General features: G+C 52.9%; 5 protein-coding genes across 5 annotated transcripts; 1 reads left to right on the forward strand and 4 right to left on the reverse strand.

Annotated features, from left to right (window-relative positions):
• Nucleotides 1–6,812: 6,812 nt before the first annotated feature.
• On the forward strand, nucleotides 6,813–8,096 carry J4E84_007749 (uncharacterized protein; the record flags this gene model as incomplete). Its single annotated transcript, XM_049390329.1, has 2 exons — nucleotides 6,813–7,457; nucleotides 7,509–8,096. The coding sequence occupies 2 exons, from the start codon at nucleotides 6,813–6,815 to the stop codon at nucleotides 8,094–8,096; spliced, it is 1,233 nt and encodes a 410-aa protein (XP_049241789.1).
• A 3,025-nt stretch (nucleotides 8,097–11,121) lies between these two features.
• Nucleotides 11,122–12,798, reverse strand: J4E84_007750 (uncharacterized protein; the record flags this gene model as incomplete). The annotated part of the gene is made up of 4 exons (XM_049390330.1): nucleotides 11,122–11,205; nucleotides 11,393–12,142; nucleotides 12,196–12,273; nucleotides 12,649–12,798. 4 exons carry the CDS (start codon nucleotides 12,796–12,798, stop codon nucleotides 11,122–11,124), a joined length of 1,062 nt encoding a protein of 353 aa, XP_049241790.1.
• A 7,792-nt stretch (nucleotides 12,799–20,590) lies between these two features.
• On the reverse strand, nucleotides 20,591–21,575 carry J4E84_007751 (uncharacterized protein; the record flags this gene model as incomplete). Its single annotated transcript, XM_049390331.1, has 2 exons — nucleotides 20,591–21,471; nucleotides 21,518–21,575. The coding sequence occupies 2 exons, from the start codon at nucleotides 21,573–21,575 to the stop codon at nucleotides 20,591–20,593; spliced, it is 939 nt and encodes a 312-aa protein (XP_049241791.1).
• A 512-nt stretch (nucleotides 21,576–22,087) lies between these two features.
• On the reverse strand, nucleotides 22,088–23,479 carry J4E84_007752 (uncharacterized protein; the record flags this gene model as incomplete). Its single annotated transcript, XM_049390332.1, has 1 exon — nucleotides 22,088–23,479. One exon carries the CDS (start codon nucleotides 23,477–23,479, stop codon nucleotides 22,088–22,090), a length of 1,392 nt encoding a protein of 463 aa, XP_049241792.1.
• Nucleotides 23,480–24,030: 551 nt separating this feature from the next.
• J4E84_007753 (uncharacterized protein) lies at nucleotides 24,031–24,605 on the reverse strand (the record flags this gene model as incomplete). Its single annotated transcript, XM_049390333.1, has 2 exons — nucleotides 24,031–24,228; nucleotides 24,417–24,605. 2 exons carry the CDS (start codon nucleotides 24,603–24,605, stop codon nucleotides 24,031–24,033), a joined length of 387 nt encoding a protein of 128 aa, XP_049241793.1.
• Nucleotides 24,606–24,913: the final 308 nt, after the last annotated feature.

Below are 24,913 nucleotides of genomic sequence, written 5' to 3' on the forward strand. Positions count from 1 at the left end.
CCTCATTGAGAGTTCGCACAACACGACTTCTCTCTGATTTTTGAAAATCGAACGAGCTTCAACTTTGAAGACTTTAAAATCGTCAGTCTGACGCAGATAGGATGGCCCATCCTTGGGGTACGTGGTGATGTGGGCTGTGGCATGCCGGCCCCACATCCAGGCAGCCATCGTCAAGTCAGCCTGAGGCATACAGATTTGCATGCACACCACCATCGCGATGCATTACACCGCACGCGATATTGCCTGCACGCGCGGCGTTGCATCCTTCTCGCCCTATACAGGTAGCGAGTTCCTTGTTATAGAGTTGAGCCGCACGATCGACCCAGGGGGTATGCCAAAGGCTTGCGTCTCTATTTTAACCTCATCTCTCGACTGCTGTACATCGCTGAACTGGACTTCGTACCAAGGCACACAGCGATGTGATCGAAGGTAGATTTGTACGAACTGACCAGGACATACCTAGGTAGATTTGTGACTATAGCTGGATTTCTTGCGACTGCTGCCTATTACGTGAGGCGTCGCGCGCACTCCGGGTCTGGAAAAAGCAAAGAAGTGTGCCCCTCTTCGTCCTCCAAATTGCGCAATCGAGCAACTCAGACACCCACCCACTGGCAAAGTCGCGCACGAACTGGTCTTCGTTTGACCAAAGATCGCTCGACGTCAACATAAAGTTTACGAAGTCAAGGGCATCCACGCCTTATTGCGCCCTGCGGGCCCATCCAGGGGTGCTGACCGTTTTGCAAACCGCCCGACGAAGGGCAGCGGGTGGCAATGACGACGGCGCTCGCGCACACCCGGCCCAAAGTATGCCTCAGTGCTCTCAGACGCCAGATCCGCCTTGGGTATCATCTCACGTGAAACGGCGGATTTCTAAACACATACAGGGTACATCTCGGGGTCTCAGTCTGGAGTGGCGCAGCAGTCTGGGTCGACACCGGAACCCGCTGAGTGCCACTATGTGGTGGCGCAAGCGCGAACGGTGAGAGTGTGAATGGCATGAGAATGAACTGAGGTCGTTGACTAGTGATACAAAGGTTTTTTTGCTGACGATTTCATTGGAAGCAACTACACTATCTATGCTACGCTGGAATGCATCAACAGGCCACCGCTATGCATTGATATCATGTCGCATCCTGTACTGGGAAGCCGAAGTTCACGAACAAGGCTAGAGATATAAACAAAATACAATCCGTCGAACTATAAAGCGAAACCAATTCCCACCAAGTACAATAAAAAGGGAAAGACCAAACAATCTACCAGAGACGCCAACCAAAGCCACCAAAGGAGTATCGAACCCCAGGATGGTACTACACAAGGAAGAACTGCGATCGTCAGCGACTGCTTTTGTGATAGTCAAGCGCGGTACTTACAACAATCTGATCATGCCAAACCCACCGCTTGCTTCGCATCGACACCTTAGCGACTCGGATTATTGGCGGCGTCATACACATGGCAGCATGTGTTCCTCCAATGGTTGCAGCAAGTTGCACAACCTTGGTCCATGCTGTAGCTGTTGTCGGAACCGCAAGCGCAGCACTGCCAACGATACACCGGTGGGCGCTCAGGTCGTTGACTGTAAGGTGCAGTGTAGGGCATGTTACCGGTAGGCAAGCTGGAATGGGAACAAGCATTGAACGACCTTTCCACATGAGAAGACGGGTGTAGTTGGTTGTCCTGTGCTCTTGCGAAGTTCGTAATGGTATCCATGGAGCGAAAAGTGAGTGGCATTGGATGCGCATGTGGCGTATATGTGATGACGTCTTGGTCGTGAGAGCTGGACCGCGAAGCATTGTCCTGGAGAGTGTAACACATAGGACAATAAGGATTCAGTGCGGTGTTGTTTGGGCCGTCGCCGCAGTTGCTGCAGTAATAGGTAGACATGGCTTCGGTTGACTGCAGTGATGATTGATGAGTAATGATAGAAAGCTGGGTTGAGAAAGACGAAGTGCAGAAGATGACTGATGAAGCAGTAGAACTTGCGGCCTGGAGAAGGATATGAGAGCAGTTTGGACTTGTTATAAGGATCACTTTCAAGAGGATGGACAGATAAGATAGTCGTTACTCAGGCCATTCAGTCCTCTCCTGAGTCCTCTGACCTCACCCTAGCGATCGCACTGCCTCCGAAGAGCCCTTTGCCCCAGGCTAGCAGCAGTGTCGTGACCTTCGAGCCCTCATAGCTTTATTTCCGCCTACTGGTGCCCCACTCAGTACAATGACGTCCTTCCTTTAAAGACCTCTGGTAGCACCGGGGAGCAAAGAGGGACGATGGCTGAGCGAAGGGAAAATGACGCGTTCCTCAGCAATAGCCATAACGGTGAACAAGATGATGGCTTTGGTTAGGCACTGACACGACGGTAAAAGGGCCTGAGGGAGTCTTTGTGCGACTGGTAGAGAAAACCGGCTTTGCACGGGACCTCTCAGCCACGCCCTCTAGCTAGAGCGCGAGTTCTTCCGAGAAAGCAAAGTAGGCAAACAAGGCAGATCTCTTACCCTGTACATGCAGCCTTCCGCCGCCTGATGCATGAGCCAGGCCAATATTCCTTGGCGAAACGTCCTCCGCCGGGTCTTATTTGGGGCGCAGGACACAACCTTCCCGATATGAGGAATCCAGTTCATGGACACCTTTCGATCGCAAATGACGTAAAGCACGAATTGGTCCAATGGTCAGGCTCCGCGCCACACCAGAATTCTCGCTCTCTGGGCCGGCTGCATTAAAAGGCTGGTAGACCGTTAGAACTGCCGTGTACCTGCATCTGTATGCAAAGAGGTCTGGGGTGCAGGCTCTGGTCGCAATTTTGCGCACCGCTTGGTTTCCATTTTAAGCCATAGAGGCATGTGGCTTGACGCAGATTGATGCAGAGATGCGCATGTGAACCAAAGAGGAAAGTGGCAAGGACAATGACCAAGACAATGAAGCAAGTGATGGAGGGTATAATTCTATTTCGTGAAACGCGATTCCAACCAAACTCCGAACAAACCAAATCTATGAAAAGAAAGTGTGCGATAGGGTATTGCCTGGTCACATCGGGTCGTAAGGTGATGCTTCCAGTATAGACGGCGGCATGTAGCATATGCTTTGCTGAAATGCTTCAGATATCCAACAAATCTACAAGCGTGGTATCGTGACTGCGAAAGCGAATGAAGCAAACACGTTGCAAGGGATTCTAGTGAATGACCCAAGAGATAGTGTTCTGGGAAAGAAAGAGTGCCGCACTAGTTCGAGCAAGAGCAGCGGTAGAGCTTAGTCTTCGTGATAATATTGGCTTTGCTAGTGTGTCGTGTGGGGGACGAAGAGCCGAGGATGTGCGAGTCCGAGACCAGGTTTAGGTAGCTTCGACTTTGCATGAGCTGCAAATCTGATGAGAACAGAGTACGCAGACGTTCTGCCAGATGCTGATAGGTCCGTCCCCACATCCAGAGCAGTACCAAACTTGCTCTCCATCTACAGGAGCGGACCCGTGATCGTAGTGCATGCTGGGGTCCGAGATGCTGGTGGGAAGTGATGCGTAATCCTGGCCAAGTAAGGGACCGATGGGAAGTGCGGCTTCACCACGATGCAACACAGAGGGAATGGCACTTTCGTTTGCTGAAGACGCAGTGATGCCATGGTGGTAGTGCGTTGAGCGAAAGCAATGGCTGGAGGTTGAATCGGGGTGAACGTCATGACTTTGGAGATCGCGACCGGGGAGAGAGTTGACCATCATGGTTTGATAGCTTAGTGATTTGGCGAGGGGAAAGATAGTGCTAGTGCGGTATAGAATGATAATGATTGAGAGGTTGAGTGGGTTGTGATCTGAAGCGTTGAGAAGCCGCTCATGTGGCTTTATATGAACGCGAGACCGAAGCTGTGCTGCTGCTCCGCCATCATTCTTCAGAAGCGCTGTGCACAGCACAGACAGTCCACCATGAGACAACAGAAGGAATGCTCGAGCGCCGATGGGGTGGCGGCCGGCGTGAGGCATACCTGCCTCAGGGACGACAATGAGGCGAGACCAGTCGTGAGGTGGACGACGAGGAAGGACCTTCAGGGACCACTGAAGCACCAGCCACTCCGGACGGCGACATTGTATGAGCATATTTGCTCGTGATGTCCTTTACGTGGCTACAAGAGTCCTCAGGTATCAGACCAGCATTTTTCAGAACATTACTGGTAGTTGTATTTGGCTTGTGATTTCGCGGCGTATAATATCGGGGAGTAACTGGTAAGTTCAACTCCGACCGCATCGATAGGCCACCGAATGGCAGGTAGTAGACGTACACCGGCTTGGGCGAGAACGTGTAGGGCGGCTCGCTTCACCGTCCGGTATCCAGGTGAATGGGCTCAACGGCGCCTATCGATGTAGGGCAGCAGGTTCCGGAGTTGTTGCATTGCATCACTTACCTGGTATGCCTCTCCAATTATGGCAGGGCTGATATAGCGCGCGCTGGTGGGACAAGATCTGGAGCTTGGTGTATTCCTTTGGTCATGAGTATGAACGACTGTGGGTCCCGCCGAGTGCTGACCTGGAGTATCTTTTACCGGTGCGCGACCACCGGATGAGTACATGCGGAAGCTGGAGGCTGAGGAGATGACCAGGCAAAGAACTGGCCATCAATACTTTTGTCTCTTCGAACCCACACTAGCGCCACCTCTTCAAACCAGAGCGATTGCGGGGACTGATGGCATGGCCTCGACGCCGGCAAGGGGGGATCAAACGCCTGCCCATCCGCACAGGCCAGGAGGCGTTAAATATTCCCGCGGATCAAGTGCATTGGCCCAATCGTCAAACAGGCACTTGTGACCAGCACGTGTGGAGACAATGACGAATGTTGGATGGAGCTCAATCCCAAAGAGCCCGACAAGTAGCGTGGTCGTGATGTTGATAGGCCACATACAGCTCTGCCTGAATTGAGAGGGCTGCGATCGGACAATCTTGGCTGGTGCTGAGATGCTCACTTGTGGAGCAAAGGCCTTTTGTCAGGAAGCCACTGTATGCCTCAGACATAGTAGGTGCAGCCGATGCTACGTGAGAATGTTACCTCTGTCGCTCGACTAGGCAGGGGATTCCCGGGACTAGGGGCAAATACAGCTGTGTAGAGTTGGGCTCCATCTTTTTCACTTGCAAGCCGTCGTCGGGACGTTGAGAAGGCCATACCACACCGAGGCGTTCATGCACATTCCTAGAGATCATAGTTGACTGAGCTAGTCGTATATGTGATCTATTTCTGTCAATGTGGATGTGGCTACCGGAGCTAGTGTCCGTGTTTTTCAGGCCTATATGCAGCCTGCCCTCCTCAGCAGTCACCAAATAATGCGGCTGATGACCAGTCGGCGCGTCCACAGTAGCGCATCAAGAGCTGGTCTCGTGCTTTGTGAGCCAGGGTTTCCACCGAGCATCTTTCCACGTGTGCCCAAGGGGCAGTGCTGGCAGTTCGTGGGTTTACCGGTCCTGAATAGCCTCTCACCGACGGTCGGGCACGGCTAAACTGAGGCCGCTGGCCACATGTCAAAGCGGAATAATCAAGACCGTGCCGAATGCATGCTGAGCATTTGGATAATCTACCTGAAACCTTGAGATCAACGGGACTCTGGGGAAGAATGCAGACAGACTTACATGGGCTGGAGCCCAGCATTTGCCACTTGAGGTAACCCCAAGGCTCTCCGTCGAATCTGCCTGATCAATACGAGGCTAGCCATCGGGTCAGAAGTGGCCAGCGCTGCTAAATAGCTAACATCGGCGGGCCGCGGGAGAGTTGATGGATTGTTCACCATCTCATGCAGGGCGCAGAATATATATTATCAAACGAGAGCGGAGCCTCGTATGGAAGAGCCGCATTAATATCAGCTTGCCCCCGCGCCTGTTGTCAGTCCGTGACCTCCAGATCTACGCATCGTAGATAATATCTCGCCGCAAACAGCAATCGCTGGTCCTTGTCGGGGCCGAAAAGGCGGCTGCCAGCGTGTCAAAAGGCGAATGAAGCGCGGGAGATGAGACTCTACAAGGCTATAATCCAGCCTCGCATGGCCGGTGAGTTCCAATGAGTTTAGCTCAGTCCATAGCTTGACCCCATGATACAAGTCCGAGAGCAGTCAATGGTGGACATAGACGCTGTAGGCCCATTGCAATATGGCTTGATCCTGCTCTTGCCCGAATGATCTCATGGGAAGAGGATGAGAGATTGTGAAGGTTAGGGAAGGCTGAGAAAGCTCGTGCGGGGTCTGTGTGCGGGTCATGCAAGTCGATGCACGCTGGCTTTTAACGCGTAAGCAGACTCCTTGGCTTCACTCTGCTTACAGGAAGCAGGATCGTAGGATACAACACTGGCAATGGCATCATTGCTGGCCGACAAGAGCATTACGGTAGCGTTGAGAGCTCAATTCGGTATGTGACGAGAGTCGTTGGTGGTGTTGTGCCGATCTTTCTCTTCGTGCGACGTCGGTGGATGCCGAAGTTCCGCCGATTGGACGAGCCGCGCACTACGCGTTGCCGGCAGTCGTAGAGACGTGTTCGTGGAGATGAGGCATACTGTACGCAGAAGTTCAGCAATTGTTCGCGATGGTTATGGCAACGCGTTGTCCTGTCTTCCCCGTGGCTATTTCCGAATGATGATGACGTCTCTTGCTAACCAGCCTCGGACTAGCGGGACAAACACGTGCGCGAACTCCTTGGCTGCGCGCTGGGCGGCTTCACGCCGCTGTCGTGCAACAACCGGGAACGTCAGGCCTTCTCGAGGGCTTCGTCGACCACCCGTCTTCGCGTGCGACCCCGACTATCTCAATCTGCTCTTTCTTCTTCTTCCAGTTGCTCTCGAGCATTTCGTATAGCCACGCGATGGCGCCCCCGTCAGTTAACGGCTCCCAGAAGCCTGGCGCGACAGACACCACGGCGATGGAACAGAACATAGGCCAGGCCACCTCCGTCATACTACCCCTTCTGGAATTCGGCGCCCTAGGATACGAGACATATGTTGTAGTCTACTTAATATGCGTCCAGTACCTCATGAACCCTTCTGAGGACATCCAACGAGACTTCGGCATTCGGCCGCGACGCTCCACCGGAATCGCACTTATAGTCGTATACGCTATCCTACTCCTCCTCCTCACGGTAGCATGGCTGCGCCTACTACAATTGGTCTGGTCGAAGCCAGACCTCATACCTCTGGGTAATCCTTCGGTGGACAAGGCAGATGCGAGTACGAAAGGCTTCGGTTTCGACCAATACGATGCATACATCTGTGATTACCAAGGGGTGCCGCTTTGGTGTGAGAGGTGCCACAATTGGAAGCCGGATAGAGCACATCATTGCAAGGAACTGGGGCGCTGTGTGAAGAAGATGGATCACTACTGCCCATGGGCCGGTGGAATCATAGCGGAGACTACGCACAAGTTCTTTATGCAGTTCGTGGCGTATGCGTCGCTATATACGACCTTCACTTGGATTGTGTTGGCCATTTTCTTTGCGGAAAGGAGTTCCAAGGTGCGCTCAGAACCAACTCAGTGCATGCAGCAGCAGGCTAACACATCGTAGATGGGCTCACGGCCAGGGACATGGATCGGCGCGCTCGCAACAGCTGTGCTCTTCAGCATCTTCACCTTCACAATGACCTGTATGACAGGCTGGAATCTGATGATCAACTTCACCTCGGTCGAAGGTATCCAGCGCGGCGGCATCCACAATATCGCCTTCCTCATCTCGAACCCCTCCCCGATCCCCGATACCGCTGCTCCACTTACTGCGACACCAACGACGTCATCCGGTAAACATCATAAAAAGAAGTCTAGCAGAGACGTGGCAGAAGAGAAGGAACTCGACAAGGAGGACTGGCCTGTTCTCACTACCGTCACCCGCCTACCGAACCGCTCGTATGTCGTCATGCAGACCAAGCCCTTGGAACACCCCTGGTATACTACACTCCTGCAGGGCTGGAAAGATACCATGGGCACGAACATAATAGACTGGCTATTGCCCTTCCGCCAGTCTCCATGCAAACAAAAGAGTCATCGTGGGGAGTTTGAGTGGGGTGAGGTGGTATACGACATGGCGAAGATGTACGAGAAGAAGAATCCAGGAGCCAGCCTTGCTATTCTTGATGAGACTAGGAGATCAAGAAGGTGACGTTGATGAGGGGTCCTTTGGGTCCATTTTTGCATTGTTTCTTTTTCGGTAAGCGACTTGGGCGTTCTTCGTATATTTTTCCTCTTAGGATGTGATACCCATGTATGTTGTTAGTCGTAGGTTGTACATAATGGTCCGGCGGAGGGAATGCTCATAGCATTTGCAAACACTACTGCATACTGGACTGAGTGACACAAGCCATACTGTCACGAGGTGATTGAACTGCCTTATCACGGTTACTACTCAGGTTCGTCATCCCTCCTAAACCCCACGTCAAAACGCCGACAAAAGCAAGCCATACTAACAGCAAAAAGCTCCGACGACGTTATCCTCACGTCGCACACACATCCATCGCACGAAAACACTCCACGTGGCCCATCCCACCCCCCACCCAATCAACCACCCCGCCCAACCCACCGTCCCCATGATAGGCCAAAAAGAAAGTCTGGTACACCACGACCAGCACCGTCCCCCGCCGATCCCACAGGCGATCAAAACAAGTTTCCGATGCGGGTAATCGAAGTTCGCGAACCAAACTCCTGCTTCTTCTGCCCGATGCCGCTGCCTGACGGTCCTTGTTTCCGTGTGGTGGTCGCTGGGGTTATGGGGCGTTGGGCTGTGGATCTGCGTGTGAGAGTGCCTGTTGATCAGTTCTAGATGGTGAGTCGTGTCGTTACTTTCCGGGTCGTTGGGGAGAAAAGTTTGCAGCCTGCGGAGCTGCGGACTATGGGGTGTAAAGTTGGTATGAAAGCATGTACGCGTAAGCTGCTAGAGGCTGTGGTGAGGTGGTCGGTGATTTTCTTCATGCGCGTTGATGATAACGTGGAGTGTATCTTGTGGCCGTTACGCTTACTTTGTCAGAGCGCTCTTCATCTAGTCCAAGTGGAGGAGAGACCGTGAGTTGCAGTCATTGTTATGCGCTCGTCGTCGATCTGGCCATGTTGCTCATACTCGTATTCCCATGGTGGGATCTACTATCTCTGTGGTCTTAGCCGCGCTCGTAATCTGTGGGTGTGTGACGTCCAGCTAGGCTGCAGTACCGCCAGTATCCCGAGTCAAACGGTAATCTTGACTCTTTGCGCGCAGCTATGATCGACCACGGTATAGCTCGGGACTTACCGCGATACCGACCGTGGGTGATACGAAGGATGAAGATCCTCATTTCATCCGTCGCAGTCAACCCCGGGAAACTATCTCGCGCTTCGCTTCGCATCGAGATCTGCGCAACGACATGGAGATGCTCATCCTCATCTCATCAATGTAACGCGACTATCAGCTCCTGGGACAAGGACTGAAAAGTGACGTTTTGTACTACGACTTTGGCAGCTGAAACAATGACAGCCATCATGTTTGCCTGATGCCCCATGCGCCGCCTGTGAGGCTGCCGGTTTCCGGACAACGGTGATCGTGATTTCCTCCAGAAACGTTTCAGTCTACCATGGTACTATAAATGGAGACATGCTTCCCGCAGACTATACGGCTGCGTCTGAAAAGGCGAGAGCTTGGACCTAGTCCTTCCGTGTTTGCCATGAACGTGCGTCAGGCCGCCCAATCCGTAATGAGGTGTTTACAAGTTGGGTAGTTCACGCGAGCAGCTGGTTAAAGTGAAGAGTCAGCTGAACTTTTGAGTTCTTCTCCACTCGCCACGAAAGCCTCCTATCAATCAAGACGTGAGTGTCACTGTCAATAAAGTGCGCGACGGCTGTTCCGGTGTCACACCTTTAAACTTGCTCTGAATGCCGACAGGTGTGATCCCCTTACAGTACGGGCCGCTCCATGGTATCCCTGTCAGCAGTGATTTTGGTCACGGTCCTTGGTTTTCGGGAGAGATGGTGGAGCGTAATTCGCAGGGCAAACCCTGGCTCCGATCCCCCAATGATGTGCAGTGTTTCCCGCATCCAGATAGTGAGGGGTCAATCCCAGAAGAGGATCATAGCAAGGGTCTGATGTGACTCCATTCACCGGACTATGTGGAGTCTCTCCGGCTGAAAGGCTGGTTATCGAGTCCTTAGGCCAAGTGGAGTGCGAGTGAAGTTAGTGTGAGTGGCGCCCCAGCCTGTTTGATCCTTCACATCTGGAGGAGTCGGCCGATTGAAGTCGGTGGAGTTTTGATGTGTTGAGATTCGATATCACGAAACATGTCATGGCTCAACTTGTTCATACATGTTGCCGGGGTCGTTACTTCCCGAAAGCACGAGCCCTCTGCCAAACGGCTGGTGTTGCCTCTCAAGCACCACCGTTGTGTGTCATGTTTTAACTCTGGGGTTTTGAAACACCGGAGCTGTCGATGGCGTTTGAAGCGTAGACGCTAGATTGGTGCCCGCGGACACCAGGGGGATGTCCGTTTGAACTTCCGCATTCGGCAGTGTGTGGGCCGTGAGACCAAATCTGGCCATTCGCGATGAGGACGACTGGAGACTGCACTAGGCAATCAATAGTCTGGAGGGCGGCGGCATACACATGTAGCGCTCTCCGGGTTTCACCATGATACTGCCTGTAAAGTCTCTTTCAGTGGTTGCGGAGGGTTCACGATTCTCACACGAAGCGGGTTAGAACAGTGTCTGTGAGTCTCGTAGAGCTTTGGTGAGAAGATCGCATTGTGATTAGGCTATGTAGGAAACAATCTTCGAGGCCGAGGCCAATGGAAAACAACGCTGTAGCAGTTCCAGTATGCTGCGTTCTTAGCGCAATATGCGCCCCAACTCCATTTCCCAAAACGCTGATGTATACTCCGTTTTGGGTCCCAGGGTATTCGACTGAAAGAAAATGGCCAGATCATCCATGCGCCTGGTCAAGGTCGCAATATCCGACATTGCCCGCAGAAGGCTGTGATGATACAGGCTGCCCAAGAAACAAAGGTATCCAGATGCTTCTGGCTCCACCAGAATGCCGAAAGCGGAAGAGAGAGTAAATGATGTGCGCGATTAAACTCGTCATGATGAAGGTTGAATGGAAAATTCCGGTGCGTCCCAGCGCCTACTGGTCGGTCGCGCTTTCCTTGGGCGGGCCCCATTTGCGTGAGACACTACGCCTCTGGGCCATTGGCTTCACGCTCTCGCTGTTCCTTTTGTGGAGCACGACGACGAGCGTTGATAAACCAGTTGGATACCTAGTGGATGTCAGCACTTTGTTCGGTACACAGATGTAAACTCGTGTGCATGCTAGAAAGGATTTGCGAGGGTAGCAAAAGGACCGACAGCACGCTGTAGTCTAGAGGATGTGACACTGAAGGACAGGAATGGCAGATGTAGTGAGGGTGTCAAAAAATAACGTTGGTGCTGGGACAAGTCACGTACCTGATTGAGACTCAATCCAGTCCGGTTGCAAAGCTCCATCTTCTGGTCTTCAGTGGGATAAGGCGATGTTCGGTTGGCGGCGAACCAATCTTTCAGCAGGTTGGTAGCTTCTTTGGGCAGGTTTCCTCGGCGCTTTCTGTTGAATGCGTTGTGATCAAGGCCTACGTGCTGCTGGAATCGGATGTCGCCATACTGGGAATCGTAGCTTGGGTAGCCAGGTCGAGTGAAGAAGGATTCATTCTGTCGCTCGTAGCCACCGTAGACAGCAGCCTGGGGTTCGTGGTAGTAGCTGGGTCGTGGCTCGTACATGCCACCTTGCTGAACCATGGGCTGCTGGAAAGGGCTCTGCCCGATAGGCTGCTGGAGAGATGGTGGTGCGTAAGACATGTGGCCCTGGGGTGCTGGTGATGACTGATGTCGCATATGCGGGTTCATAGGCATTGGCTGCTGCTGGGGTGCCGCGTATGAATGACTTGGACGATGGAGCATGCCAGATCCGACGGGCTGCACTGCGTGTTGCTGGGCGATGCGGGGCGAGTAGCCAGAAAGGGCAGGGTCAATAGCACTGCTCATTCGACGGCCCTGCATAGGCGGCTCGTAGATATCGCCGAGCGTGTCGACGCGCCTTCTCTTGCTGTCTGACCAAGATACATCTTCAAACTGAGGTTGCACATGGGGGGAGCTTTCAGCAGAGTCATTTCGACGCTGAGGCGTCCGCGGGGGTGTGGTGGTCCGCGTAGTGTGGAGAAACTGGAGGAGTCAATCGCCTGCGGATGGCATTAATCGGCTGGAGGGAGACATACCTCAGAAAAGGAAGGGAGTTTGCCAGGAAAGTTTTGCTCTCCAGGCTGAATGGGCGGTGAGCTGCGCATGTGGTGGTTCTGTGATTCTGTCAGAGTGGTGCTCGACGGTCGTAGTTCGTCGCCATCGACTGTGTCTGGAGTAGTCGTAGGCAGGCGTGAGTCGGGCAGCATTCTCGGCTCTGGTGAATGCGATCGGCGGCGTGTGGGCAAAGAATAGGAGCGCGGCAAGGCGAGTGAACGGGCGTTCTCGCCAAGTGCATCCGCAAAGTGGGGATGGCCATAGTACTGGGCAGGTGCGCGGGGGCAGGCGAAGGGCTCGGATGCTCTTGCCCTCAAAGTTGCACTCTCCTGCCCGTGGACACGGAAGGGATCATGCAACGCGGGCTCGAGAAATCGCGGAGGGATGGGAGTGGGCTCGTGTAAAGAAGAAGGAGACTCTGGTTCTTGACTTACCGCAGCGACCATGTTAGCCAGCGGCCGTTCGGCAGGATGTGCAGAAGTCATCTTGCGCGAGTGCAGCGGTTCACAGTGACGGTGCGGAATATCTTGGAGAGTAAGATATTCCATATGTGCAACGGCAACACTGCTTAAATACTCTAGCATGGACGCGTTAGCAAATAGTCACTTGTGTATCAACGTCTCCATGGTGAGTGGGCGGACTGTCTTGCTCTCCCAAAGTACTGACAGCTTGGTACCGCTCTTTGGCTGGCACCGTTGAATGCCATCACCCACGAGCGGGGTCCCATAGGACGATAGGCAGTTGGGCGGCATTACTCACCCAGGTATTATGGTAGTGATGTAACAATTAACTCGAAAGGGCGACCAAGGGTCCGCTGCAGGACTACCGAACCACAGATTCTATATCGCAGATATATGAGTGGTGAAGGCGTGCGAGGGATTAGTCGTAGGATAGGTATCGTGGACGAGTGGTGACAAGGGAGCCGGCGCAAGCACTCAGCGATTCGCAAGAAGATAGTTGGGCGTGATGGGGTCGTGATGACGGGTCCGAGGCGTTTAAGAAGCAGCAGCACCGTGAGCGAAGGAGGCGTTTCTAGGCTAGGAGGGACTGCAACGGGCCGTACATCAAGCATGCCCTGCGATCTTGCAGCACCAGAAAGCGCGTCAGGGGTGATGCCAGTTGGGGCCAATGAAGGACACACAAGCGTGTTTAGCACCACGTCTGTGGACTTGACAGGTGAGGGTTAAAGTTTGGTCTATATTCTCCGAGCGTGACAATGCAGGCTCTGGCCGGACGCAGGCCGAGCGCAGGAAACAAGAGACGCTCAGTCTACGCCGCAGATTTCGAGGCACGAGCCCGTCGGTGCTGGAGTCGCGCCATCTGCTGCAGACGCCATTGAGCGTCGGCCGGTGTCTCCACTGCTCGCATCGTCGCAGATCTCGCTGCTTCTGACTCGCCGCAGGCAGGCGCAGGGGTGCCAAATGCCTCTCGCCCATTTCGTCGCACCCTGCCCGTCGATTACCTCATCCGCCCTCCCACACACTGGATGCCGCAGCAACCTCACAGCGTGCCATCGCGGCGGTAGCCGCCTGTGGCCAAGCATTGGCCGACGCGGTCGTTGTGGTCTGGCGCCTCGCGGTCGGCCAGCAACCACAAGCAGTAGTTCATCGACACCAGCCTCGCCATAGGTCGCTACCGCCTACCCCCATCTCGAGCCTTGCGCCCGCCAGCAGCAAACCATAGTGGTAATTGCGTCGAGGCTAGCATCCAGCACACGCTACTAACTCTCGCTGCTGCTGGACCTGACTTGAACTCTCCCGGGCACCGGTGGCACGGTACCCTTATGGTTGCTTTTGCCGGAGATATCTGAATCGACAGAAGCAGCACAGCATCTAGGGCAAGTGGGGTAGGTGCAGCGCAGCAGCATCCAGGACATGGCCGCGGGTTGCACTCCAGTCGAGAGCGGAGTGTAATCCGACGTTATGAGGGCTGCGGTGCACCCCAGAGCCACGCTGACGGCGTGTATGTCACCCAGCACAAGGTACGATACCCGGCAGACAGCTGCCGCAGGACAGAACCAGGTCGGTGGCTGAGCGTGGTGGACACTTGTGCAACGGAGCTTTTCCAGCATCCAGGAGCGGGAAGCCTTGGTGTCGTGACGGGGTACAGAAGCAGCTAGTGCTGCAGCAGCGAGCTTTGGGAAGGGAGAAAGAGGCGTTCGTCCGGTGGGACAGGAATAGCAGCTAGAGCGACGACGTAGGAGCGCGGGAGATGATGCACGGCGTTCGATTCTCCACCATGTGCCAGGCACGACTAATTGGGGAGCCGTCGCCTGCAGACCCTGAATCAGTTGGCGAGTAGTGCAGCAGCAGTATCTGCGAGACAGGTTGCGTGTGCCGTCTGGAGTCGGCGTGCTGTCTGCCAGTGCCTAATACACGCACGCAGCCGTCGCCGTGAGAGCTGGCTGTCGTGGTGGAGAGCCCCTCGCAGTGCGGGCGGATGACAGATGTCAGGCTCATGCAGACCTCTGACGGTGGCATCGTGCGAAGAGGTGCGACCTTGTCTGCGCCGCCATGATTGGCACAGGGATGACTGGCACCTTCCCGCTCTCGGGGTCGCGCCTGCCCGATTCGCTGATCGCTTCCCGCTAGCCGGCCGATCAGACCTCGCACCTGCGCCTGGACGCCAGCCCTCGACATTCAACATCCGCCGTCTCGCGTGCCGGGTCGCTGCCGTCAACTGAGACCTTCTCCACGCTGTCGCCGTCTGCGCTCGCCGTCTTGCAACTCGACGCGACACCACGGCAAACTCTGCGCTGCCCTAACTGCGTCTATCGAAATCTACGAAACTTTGTCGCGCCCCACCATCCCAATCCTTTCGCGTTGCGTTTCGCGCTTCCAAACTGACGTCGACGCTCGCAAGGCTCTAATCTTGCCTTTGCTGCGTCGTCATTGGGTTCGGCATCGCTGCCGAACTGCAGCGTTGCCATTATGCTTCGGCGCCACACCGACGAGATACCAACCTTGTGAACTGCTTGCACACCTGCATCGTCTGTCCTGACCGCTTGTCGGCTCGTGCCTGCTCCCACTATCTTGGCCGCTGTCCGCACTCACCATCCCGGCATGAGGGTAAACCGCCCGCTCGGGCTCGTATCGTTTTCGACCCCCTAGAGTGGTGGCCAGGGACGCTCGCACAAGGTCCGCTGCGCTTCCATCGCCGCAAGCCATCGTCACACGGCAGCAGTTGGCCGCCTGACAGTCCGTCAACTTTGCTTCAGGCGGCTGCGGTTCGTTGTTGTGTCACCCACCGTCTCTGTGCTATGGCCCAGGGGGCTGTCAAACTGCTGCAGTGTAGCACCGCTTCGATACTAATAACTAGTACAGGGCGCCTTCCGATCTGGATCATCAGTCATATCAAATATGCCCTACATCCACAACTGCCTTTGCACCTCGTGTGGAGATGGCGCCGCCGCCCCTTGCTGGCGATCATCTAGGGCGGGGAAGCCCTTGCATTCCAGGTCGCGGTTCTGTCTTGATGAAATGTAGCTGCCGTGACTGGCGCCGTTGCACCAGACGGAAGCCACGAGCGCCATCTGCTGCGCGGACAGACCTCGAACCAGGTTTCCAAATACTACACGCATGCTGTACCTCAACATTTGCGTCTTCAACAACCGAGATTACCAATCGAGCAGTCTACACGACAACCCCATGCTAGTGTTTGCCCGGCGCTCCATATTCAAAGTTACGTTGAGGCTCTTTGGATTTGGAAGATGACGAGACCTCGTCCGCGGCCTCCGAGACCGGTATCAATGCTTCCGATAATTGCAACACTCGACATCCTGTACCCGTTAATCATGGTGGCCTACTACGTCGCCTAGCTATCATCATGCTCACCGCTCAATCGGCAATTGACGTGCAACCGGTCTGATTTGGTCTGAACAACCTCATCGGAAGAAAGAGATTGGAGCCCAGTAGCATGACGATAACTAAACAAGTGGGCGGGTGGCATTCGTAGCACCTGTACCAGGCTCGCCTCTCGCTATAGATACAGATCCGTGTCCGGAATCACGGAACTTCCATGCCCATACCAACGAATACTGTACCTGCAATGAATATTTTGACTGTCCGTAGTGGACGGTAAGTCATGCAAAAGACTTGATTCAGAAAGAGGGGTCTGCACAAAACAGTTCCACAACACATGGTGGCGTGCATGCGTCTCATGCCCCACTCTTCTTTCCGGTATACCAGCATCTTGCCCAGTGAACTGATGTTTCAACTTCAACAATCACTGCAGGTTCATTTACCCGGTATCTGGGTTTCCTTCAACAGCAGTGCGCACTTGTACTTGCAAGCCGAAGTGTCTTCAGGCAAAATGAGCAACATGTGCACTGCTGGCAGTCATCGACTAAGATCGTGCTTGTTGAACCCACGCGCGTCCGGCTTCAGATGTGGAAAGATCTATCAATCCAATTGTCACTCTCTTAGCGTTGTTATGTTGTATGGTAAATTTTTGTTCCAGGGAATGACGTTGCCATAGGTTGTGTAAGGGATCCAAGGATAATACTTCCCCATTCTCCATAGCTTTAGATCGTTGCAGTAGCCTAGATTTGCCCTAACAAGATGAAACGATAGGCAGCAGACACTTCAAGTCAAAGCTGTCAGCTATGCGGAAGCTGGACGCCTTGAAGCCAGAAACGGTCGATCCGGAGAGTGTCAGACGCTCTTCTAGATGGCGCACTTGTCTCTCAATAGCATAGTGAAGGCTATCACGATGCAAGTGCGTTGTTTTACCTGGCACCATCTCGCTGTGTACTGGTTTACTGCACGCTGCTATGGCTGTCATAATCTCAATACACTTTGGGGATTTCAGCGAATCGGCTTCGCTCCGCTGATGCTTAGTGTGCGTCGCCTTTATCTGTCCGAGGCTCAAAAGCATGATGCTAACCAGAACAGCTACAGTTTGGGGGCGTCATCAAGATCCCACATTCCTGGCCCACTAGCTGAAGATACTATCGGAGACCCACGGACCTGGATCAGAGATCTCTTTGTAGATCGAAGCCCTACAATCTCGCTCCAACGTGCACTAGATACATCGCTAGAACTAACATCATCTTCCGCACGCGACAAGCGAACGCAGCCCTCAGCGGAATTGTCGCCGTGGAGTCTATCGGTCATGTTTGAACAATTTTAAAGGCACCGTCGTTGCTTGCATGGAAGGCTATCGTTAATGGCAGCTTAGAGCTTCGCACTTGTTTCGCATTCGCGCTGGTATGCAAATTCGCAAACATGGTAATCTAGGTAAAGTCGGCTGTAAATTTGTCACTTCCCCATGTTGAGCGGACAATTTCCCACTGTCTCTTACGCGCTAAGCGCACGTTCGCTTTCAGTCGAATGAGGTCTCTGTTGTGACCTCGGCAGCTGACGGTTGCCAATTAGGACTGGTTCCTGCATGTGACTAAGCTGCGCGAGCCGCAGATCGTCGGCTCAGCCACCTTCGACCCTTCTTTCCCAGCTGAGATCGGCTTCACCTGCCGTCCGCACACATCTGCTGGCACTCACGCTGCAAAATCAATATTTCGGACGGCCAGGGTAGGCGATGCGACCGCTACGACTTGCCCTGACTGCAGAACAGCATGACGCAGTCGTGCAGTACCTCCATGAATCGACGGGTTCGCACTCACTCCCACGTCACTATCCAACATCACTCTTCAACACCACAAAGTGACATCTTGGCAGCTCTCGTCAAGATGGATCATCTACTTCCCGTCAACTAATGCTGCCAAGCGTAGTCGGCTCGGAGAACATCGCTCGTGGTCATATACGCGGATCAGCATGCGAAAGAGAACCCGGGACAATCAAGATCTCTTGGCACGGGAACAAGAGTCTAACGCCGATCCGGCCTGCGGTTACCATCAGCCGCAGTCGGTGCTGATCCTGATCGTCTGTTTCCTGGGAGAGCGCCCCACAGAAGTCGTTGACAACTCGGTAGACCGTAGACACAGCCACAATCCCACCAGGCATCCCTTCTGCAGTTCCATCGCGTACCCGAAGATTAAGCACTGAGCAGAATTTTCGCTACGAGTATTGCGGACCTGTTTTACGCGAGAAAAGTACAGCACGCGGCGTAGACTAACGACGATGGCCTACTGCATTTGGACCTGCGTGACAGCGCACCTGCATCCATCATCTGGGACTCTGTCCCCACCGTCACCGGTCGCTGAGCTCTACGCTTGTCATCCTCTAACCACAAGCTCCAGGGGTGCACGAGATATCACCACTATGTCTTGTTGGTGCATGATGGCTGCAGATTGAGTGTAAGTCGTGCGCATGGTACCGTCGTCTCTCTATTCCAGACCTGGCCAGCCTCGAAGCACTGGCTCGGGATGTAAGGATGATCGGTGCCGTCTCCGTTTCGCAACCAAATTACCTGCAGTGGCTTCAACGCTAACACGTGGCTCTTTCGGAACACCTTCGCGGAATGATGTGATAGCGGGAAATGGTGTCGTTAGCACAGGGTTCCGACAGGCTCCGTTTCGGGGCATTTACTCACACCTTGGTACGTCAGATGTGTCGAAACGGATCACTAGGTGCTCTAACGCCAACCTTAATTCCAGCCAGGCCTGGCAGGACCTACCTCTCCCGGTCACAAGGTAGACCCCCGCTACACTTCAAACATCTCGAACAACGACAATCGTTGTAAATGAGGAACCTTACTATCGACTCTCCTTTACTGTGCAGGTTTCGACAGCGTATCCTAGATTTCTAGGGAGAGAGAGCGTCTGCAACCACAAATGACGAACTGCAACCACGATCCTGTGAGGAATGACGTCAGACATCCATACGAGTATACGAGATCGAAACCATGCTCTTCATCGAGGGGAGATCTCAGCGCAACGTCCCCCGCCGTCACTGTCAACGGGTCTCGGAAACCTCGCCTATCGCGGTACATCAGAACTGAAAATTCGCAATGTAACTGTGTATCCTGTTGCACGCCGCAAAAGCGTAAACACCGGGCTGAGCAGAAACGCTCATTGCTCCGGCGCACCTCATTCGTGCGCCTCGCTCAAAAAGAACCCACCACCAATCCACATCGCCACCCCCGGCCGACAGCGTACTGACAGCATGCAATGGCGGAGTTGCGCGATACATCACAAGGTTTTAGGCGTGACATCTGTCGCTCTTTTTTGCTTCTCCCGTACCGTTGGTTGTGCAGTGCAGATCAAGAGTTGCTTCTCTGTCTTTCTGGGCACGCGAGTCCGGCCAAGCCTTGCGGAGATGTCTCCGCACAACGCCTCGGTACAAAGAAAGGGAGAGCTGTTAGGTAAAGGCGTTCAGCTGCGTATAGGTGCTGTACTCCTAATTAAGGCGTATGCGTTCAGGCGAGCATCGCCGGTTGAGGGTGTGGTGCTCTACTTTCAAGTCCAGAGCCACCTTTCTTGCTTCCTTTTTCGATCTCTAGGTGGTGATCTCTTCGACTGCATCTCCGGCGTCGTTTGAAGAGGGGGCTGTGTGCATGATCCAAACTCCACGAGTTTGGAATGCCACTATTCGCAACTATGCATGACAGCATTAGAACAACACTTGACGTCGTTTGATGAGTAAACGCTTCAGGCGGGTACAGTGCCCGCACGTGGTCGACCGACACCACGGGGTAGTGCGACTTACATATTAGCGTGATTGATTTGTTTCAGAAATGTGATATCGATTCTTTATTAAGTGTACATCCGGAGCGGAAAGGTATTACTTCACCCCGGGCCTTTTCTCGCGGCCCAAGTCTCGATGCACTAGTTTAGCCGTAGCTCTAGGTGGCGTCAAGTTCGTCTTCTAATCATTTATGAAGAGACTCTGAATTCAGGAACCAATACTGGTTGTAAAGGCGATCGTGAGGATAACTCTAGCTACAAGCCGAGGCTTGTATTGTGTGACTTGTGCGTATATTCTACACTGTTGATCTTGAAAGAGAGCAAGCTAGCCTCCGCAATAGCATCGCTTGGCCTACGTGCAGCTTCTCGGCCTTGGATCGATGCATGATTATGAATGTATGTGTAATGATGATATGAGAATGGCTACAGATCTTGACAGATGATTTCCCAAATACTAATGAAGTCCGTTGTTGACATGCGTCAGACATGGAGCAGCATATGTAAATGCATGCTAGTCCCATCGTTGGAACACCTATGTACACATTATTGTTGGATGTATTGTGCCGGATACATCTGCCCAGGCATGCAGTATACGCATCCGTCTATCAGCCTAAACAGAACACGAGAGAGCATAACGCGATTTCTTAAGATACGAGAAAGGACCGAAGAGTCGACGTTGACTTTAACCGTTATCTGTACAGTATCAATACATCCTTGTATCCTCCAGCCTTTCCTATCAAGAAGCCCACGTGCTCAACCCCCGTGTTCGTCGTCCCCTACCCGCGAATTCATTATCATTCTGTGCGTTCACAGATAGCTCGGAGGAGCTCGATCCACTGTCGCACGTCAGGAAAGGTCATTGAATCCATGGGAGACTCAGTCAGTACCACTCCTTCGCGAAGCCAATTACCCCTTCTCAAATCTCTGGGCAGCTCCGCGCCCGCGAACAGCTTCGCGGCCTGTTCCAATGCGGCCCTGCCCTCAGGCTGCGAACGTATCCACGGTCTCGGCCTCAGACAAATCAAGCTAGTCGCTACCGGTAGCGAAAGATGATCGTAAAGATCAGCGATCTTTCGTATCTGCTTGATCTCGTCAGATTCCTCAATGTTGTCTACTGGAAACGGAATTGGGGGTTTGTTGAACATCTGTTTGCGTAAGTCAATGCCGAAGTCGAGTTCGTCCCCCTCCACTACCTCTAGCTCGGGAAAAACATTCGCTAGACCAGCTGACATCAAGGCTTTGTACGATACTGCCTTGTATCCAATGCCTCTGATGGGGCCATGTGCCATGTACTCATGAAGCCCACCCTCGTAATATAGGTGCGGAATGTGCCACACGAGGACCTCTCCATCCAGCTGCTGCGTATCCATGACAGCGACGTGGGGGTCGTGCTTTGCGTCTATGGACCTAGCATAGTAGAGCGCTAGATGAAGGGACCCAGTCCATGAGCTGAACTCGGAGCTGAGCCAAGGCCTTTTATCGTTGCTGTAATGCGTTGCCACCATTCTGTAAAGCTCACTTTCTGGCTTCTCATAGAAGGCCCTCTCTGGAGCCTCCTTCATGAAGCCGTGCGGAATGATCTCCTTAACATTGTTAGTTGCGTATTCTGGTCCTCCACCGCTTTTGCTGCTCCAAGTACGAAATAGGAATTGAGGGGTATGGTTCTTGCGGAGATCTGTGAGAGTTAGCCAAGAGCGTGATGCGAGAGCAGGGTGGAGTACCTTCGAAATATGCCTTGCGGTCACCCGTAATTGGCTCTATGTTGCTTGCGTCCAGCATGATCACCTAGGTATAGTCAGTGTCGATGTCGTGGTTAAGGTAGAAAGCTCTTTGAGGATAGGTATTGGATGATAGAAGATTGAGGAATTGTTGGATACGGTTATAAGTGTGAGAGCAGTTTTTCTAGATAATTACGATTTTGATCGCTCTTATTGTCCTTGCGACACAATAGCAAAAGACGGGAGGTTTCGATTTTCAAGTAAGTGAGGTGAAGGCGACAGCCCATCCTCCAGTCACCAAGAGTTATCCGCCTAAGTACTAGGCAACGACTCTCTTTGCGACAGCAACTTCGACACAGACTCCGGCGGCATTGAAAGATGTTAGGGGTTCTTGTACTAATTGGTAGTGTTAAGCAGCTTAGCTCACGCTGAAAACATTGTCATTCGTTGTCTATAATACTATCTCATGTATTGAACAACAAAGCCTCCAGTGGCCGCAAGAAACACTACCTATGCTCTGAATATACATCCCCTAGTCTCCAGCAGCGCAAGTAGTATATCCAGAAGGTCGTCTCACTCTTTGCAGCAAGCCTCAAGACAGACTAAACGTACGTTCTCGAAGTGCACGGATATGCCTGCCTCCAGCAGCCGACCAAAAATCTCCACTCCAGCCTCTTTGTAGTCCTTTACTCGCTGCTTCGGGTCGTTGTCGAAGTCGAGAGATATTCTTTTCAAGCTGCGCAGCTTGCTGCGGTCATCCAGAACTCCGGAGATCCACTCTATCACAGCGGTAGTCGGATCAGCTACATCAAGGTACTCTACATTCGGCGGCAGCGCCTCGAACGGATGGAGAGGGGAACATTCGTAGGGGGTTGAGTTGATGAGAACACTTTGCGGAATGGATAGGCGCTTTATTAAAGTGAAACGTTGCAACGATCGTGATGGTCGGAGGTAGTCGATTTGTTTAGAATCTCCGGTGTCAGAGCACTTTAGCTCCAGCTCTTCCAGAAGATGTGAGGCAGGGATCAGCGGATCGATAATGATGGAAGACGTAAATTCTTGCTTAGGGTAGCATATGCGTTCTTCTGTCGGGATGCCGGGATCATAAGAGCTATAATAAGCCCGAATCCCATCATACATGTTGCCATCTTTTTTTCTCCAATTGGTAAAACACAAGCGCAAAGACCTCAGGGCGGGGAGCCGTTGGAAGAAAGGCGATAGGTCTTGTGTATCCGCTGGCTGATATTCGTAAAGTGTTGGGCGCCGTAGTGTCAAGGTAGTGATACCATGGAATAGGATGACTGGTTCTTTGTCCCATGCTACGGGCCCTGTACAGTCGAGATCCAAGTGTAGCAGGTTTGGAAAAGTAGACCAAGACCTGTCCATTTCTCCCCAAGCAACAGATAGCCGTCGGAGCTGTGGAAGAAGCAAAGTACCAGGAGCAGTAACAGCATGCCTTTCGGCTATGCCAGGGAATGTCAGACTCAGACTCCGCGGTGTCATGAAATCCTGGTTATCTCCAGAGCAGAACGCAAGATTCTGCAGCTGATCTGTCAACACCAGCAATAGGCCAATGCAAGCATGAAGATCGCCGTATTTGACTCTGCTAGCCCACTTCATCTGATCGATGGGCCAAGAATGTGTCGACTTCATTGCGTGTGTGACAACCTGGTCCCAGGAGTCATCATAGCCTACAGCCGATCTGTAAACTTGCTGAGGACTACGATATCCCGTTATTTGCAAAGAGCGGACCTTCTTAGCGAGATCTGGCCTTCCAACTAGGGTTATGAGGAGTTCCGGAAGAGACTGGTAATACGTCATCAGACTGATGGAAGTGTGGAGAGCTTCTTGTGCGATATCGCGGAACTGGCGTGCGGTTAGAGCTAGGTCTTTGAGATCGGGTGGCTGAAGGCGTAGCGCGATATCGAGCAGGAGCTCGTCAGGTAGGCTCTTAAGCTGAGCCATGATCGTGCTTCGAAACGGCAGTATCGATTGGGAAGTTGAGTTGATGGTGGCGACAGGTCGGAGATGGAACGGAGATCGCAGCTCAGATAGCAGGTCAAAGTTGAGTGTGAAGGAAGCAGGCGTAACTTTCTCCTTTCACTTCGTCATAAGTAAAATTGTATCAGACTTCAAGTCTGACTGTTGAATAGTCGCGCAGAAACTAAACCTTGGTATTACCCTGCCGATACCACGGTACTTTGATGAGTCATGCGATGGCATGTAGATGATGAGCCAATAACAACTCCCGCAACACAAGCAGCGCTCATGTCTCCGAAGACCAACCGGCGCCTCAGCAATGGACATTGTTACTCATTGCTTGTGACGGCAGATACGTGTCATAGTCGCACTTTCCACTTTTGGGGGAGGGCGGTTTCTAGATGTTGTGCTGAGGACTTGCCACAGAGAAAAGGCGCTGCAGCATGAAATGGGATGGCATTCACGTTGGAAGGCGATGGTAAACTTGATCTTTTCGTATTTCTTTGGCCTAGCGCGTCGGCCATAGGTATCCGAGTCTAAGCATCAGTACCCTGGAACATGTTGCCCACGCTCGTCTCAGACTTAACCGCATCCTCATGATAATGTGAACCCGCTGAGGTAACCGTAGTGTCCAACTCTTCGAGACGCCTCAAATCCATAGGCGCAGCCAAAAGCGGAATGACGTAAGGATCGAAAGTCTTCCAGTAGGGGTTGTTGAGGTGGTATTGCTGGGACTGCGGAGGAAGTCAGTACGTTACGGGATGAACAAACGGTCTTTTTTCGGATCTTGAGTGAGCGTGCATCATTCTCGGGGTTGAAGGCATGCGCCAAAACATGCTCCTCCGACATCTGCTCACACCCCAACCAACAAAAGTCCCCCTTCCATTATCATGGAGCGAACCAAAAGAAAGATAAAACTCACAGATTCCTTCAAGTACCGCTCAACGATGGTAAACTTCCTCTTATCCACCGTATCCTGCATAACGAACCAACTCAGCGTCTCCTTATCCTTGCTGTACACCTGACTCGCTTCCACAAGCTTAGCACTAAGCTTGCTGATGCTCTCCTGGTCTTCCTTTGCGAGGAGGTGAACGACGATTGTGTAGACCATTTTGGCTTCTCTTGTTCCTTTCTCGTTCGTTGTGTGCTGTGTTGATGTGGAGACTGGCGATCAAGCTTTTCGCTTCGCTTGGAAAACGATGTCGCGTATGTGCTGGGTAACAAGTGGGACAGTATGATTGAGAAAGAGAAGAAGATTTGAACGTCGCGACAAACCACAGTAGATTTTTCTGCATCGGTGATGCTGTTTTTGCGGCCTAGTGACGTATCACCGCGACGGAACCCCGCAGCTGAAAGTGGAGTTCGGCCGATCTGCATGCCTTCCTTCCCACGCTACAAGCATCACCAAGGAACGGGAAG

The sequence above is a fragment of the Alternaria hordeiaustralica genome (assembly GCF_023758085.1).
Source record: "Alternaria hordeiaustralica strain BMP 2776 chromosome Unknown scaffold_18, whole genome shotgun sequence".
NCBI lineage: Eukaryota > Fungi > Ascomycota > Dothideomycetes > Pleosporales > Pleosporaceae > Alternaria > Alternaria hordeiaustralica.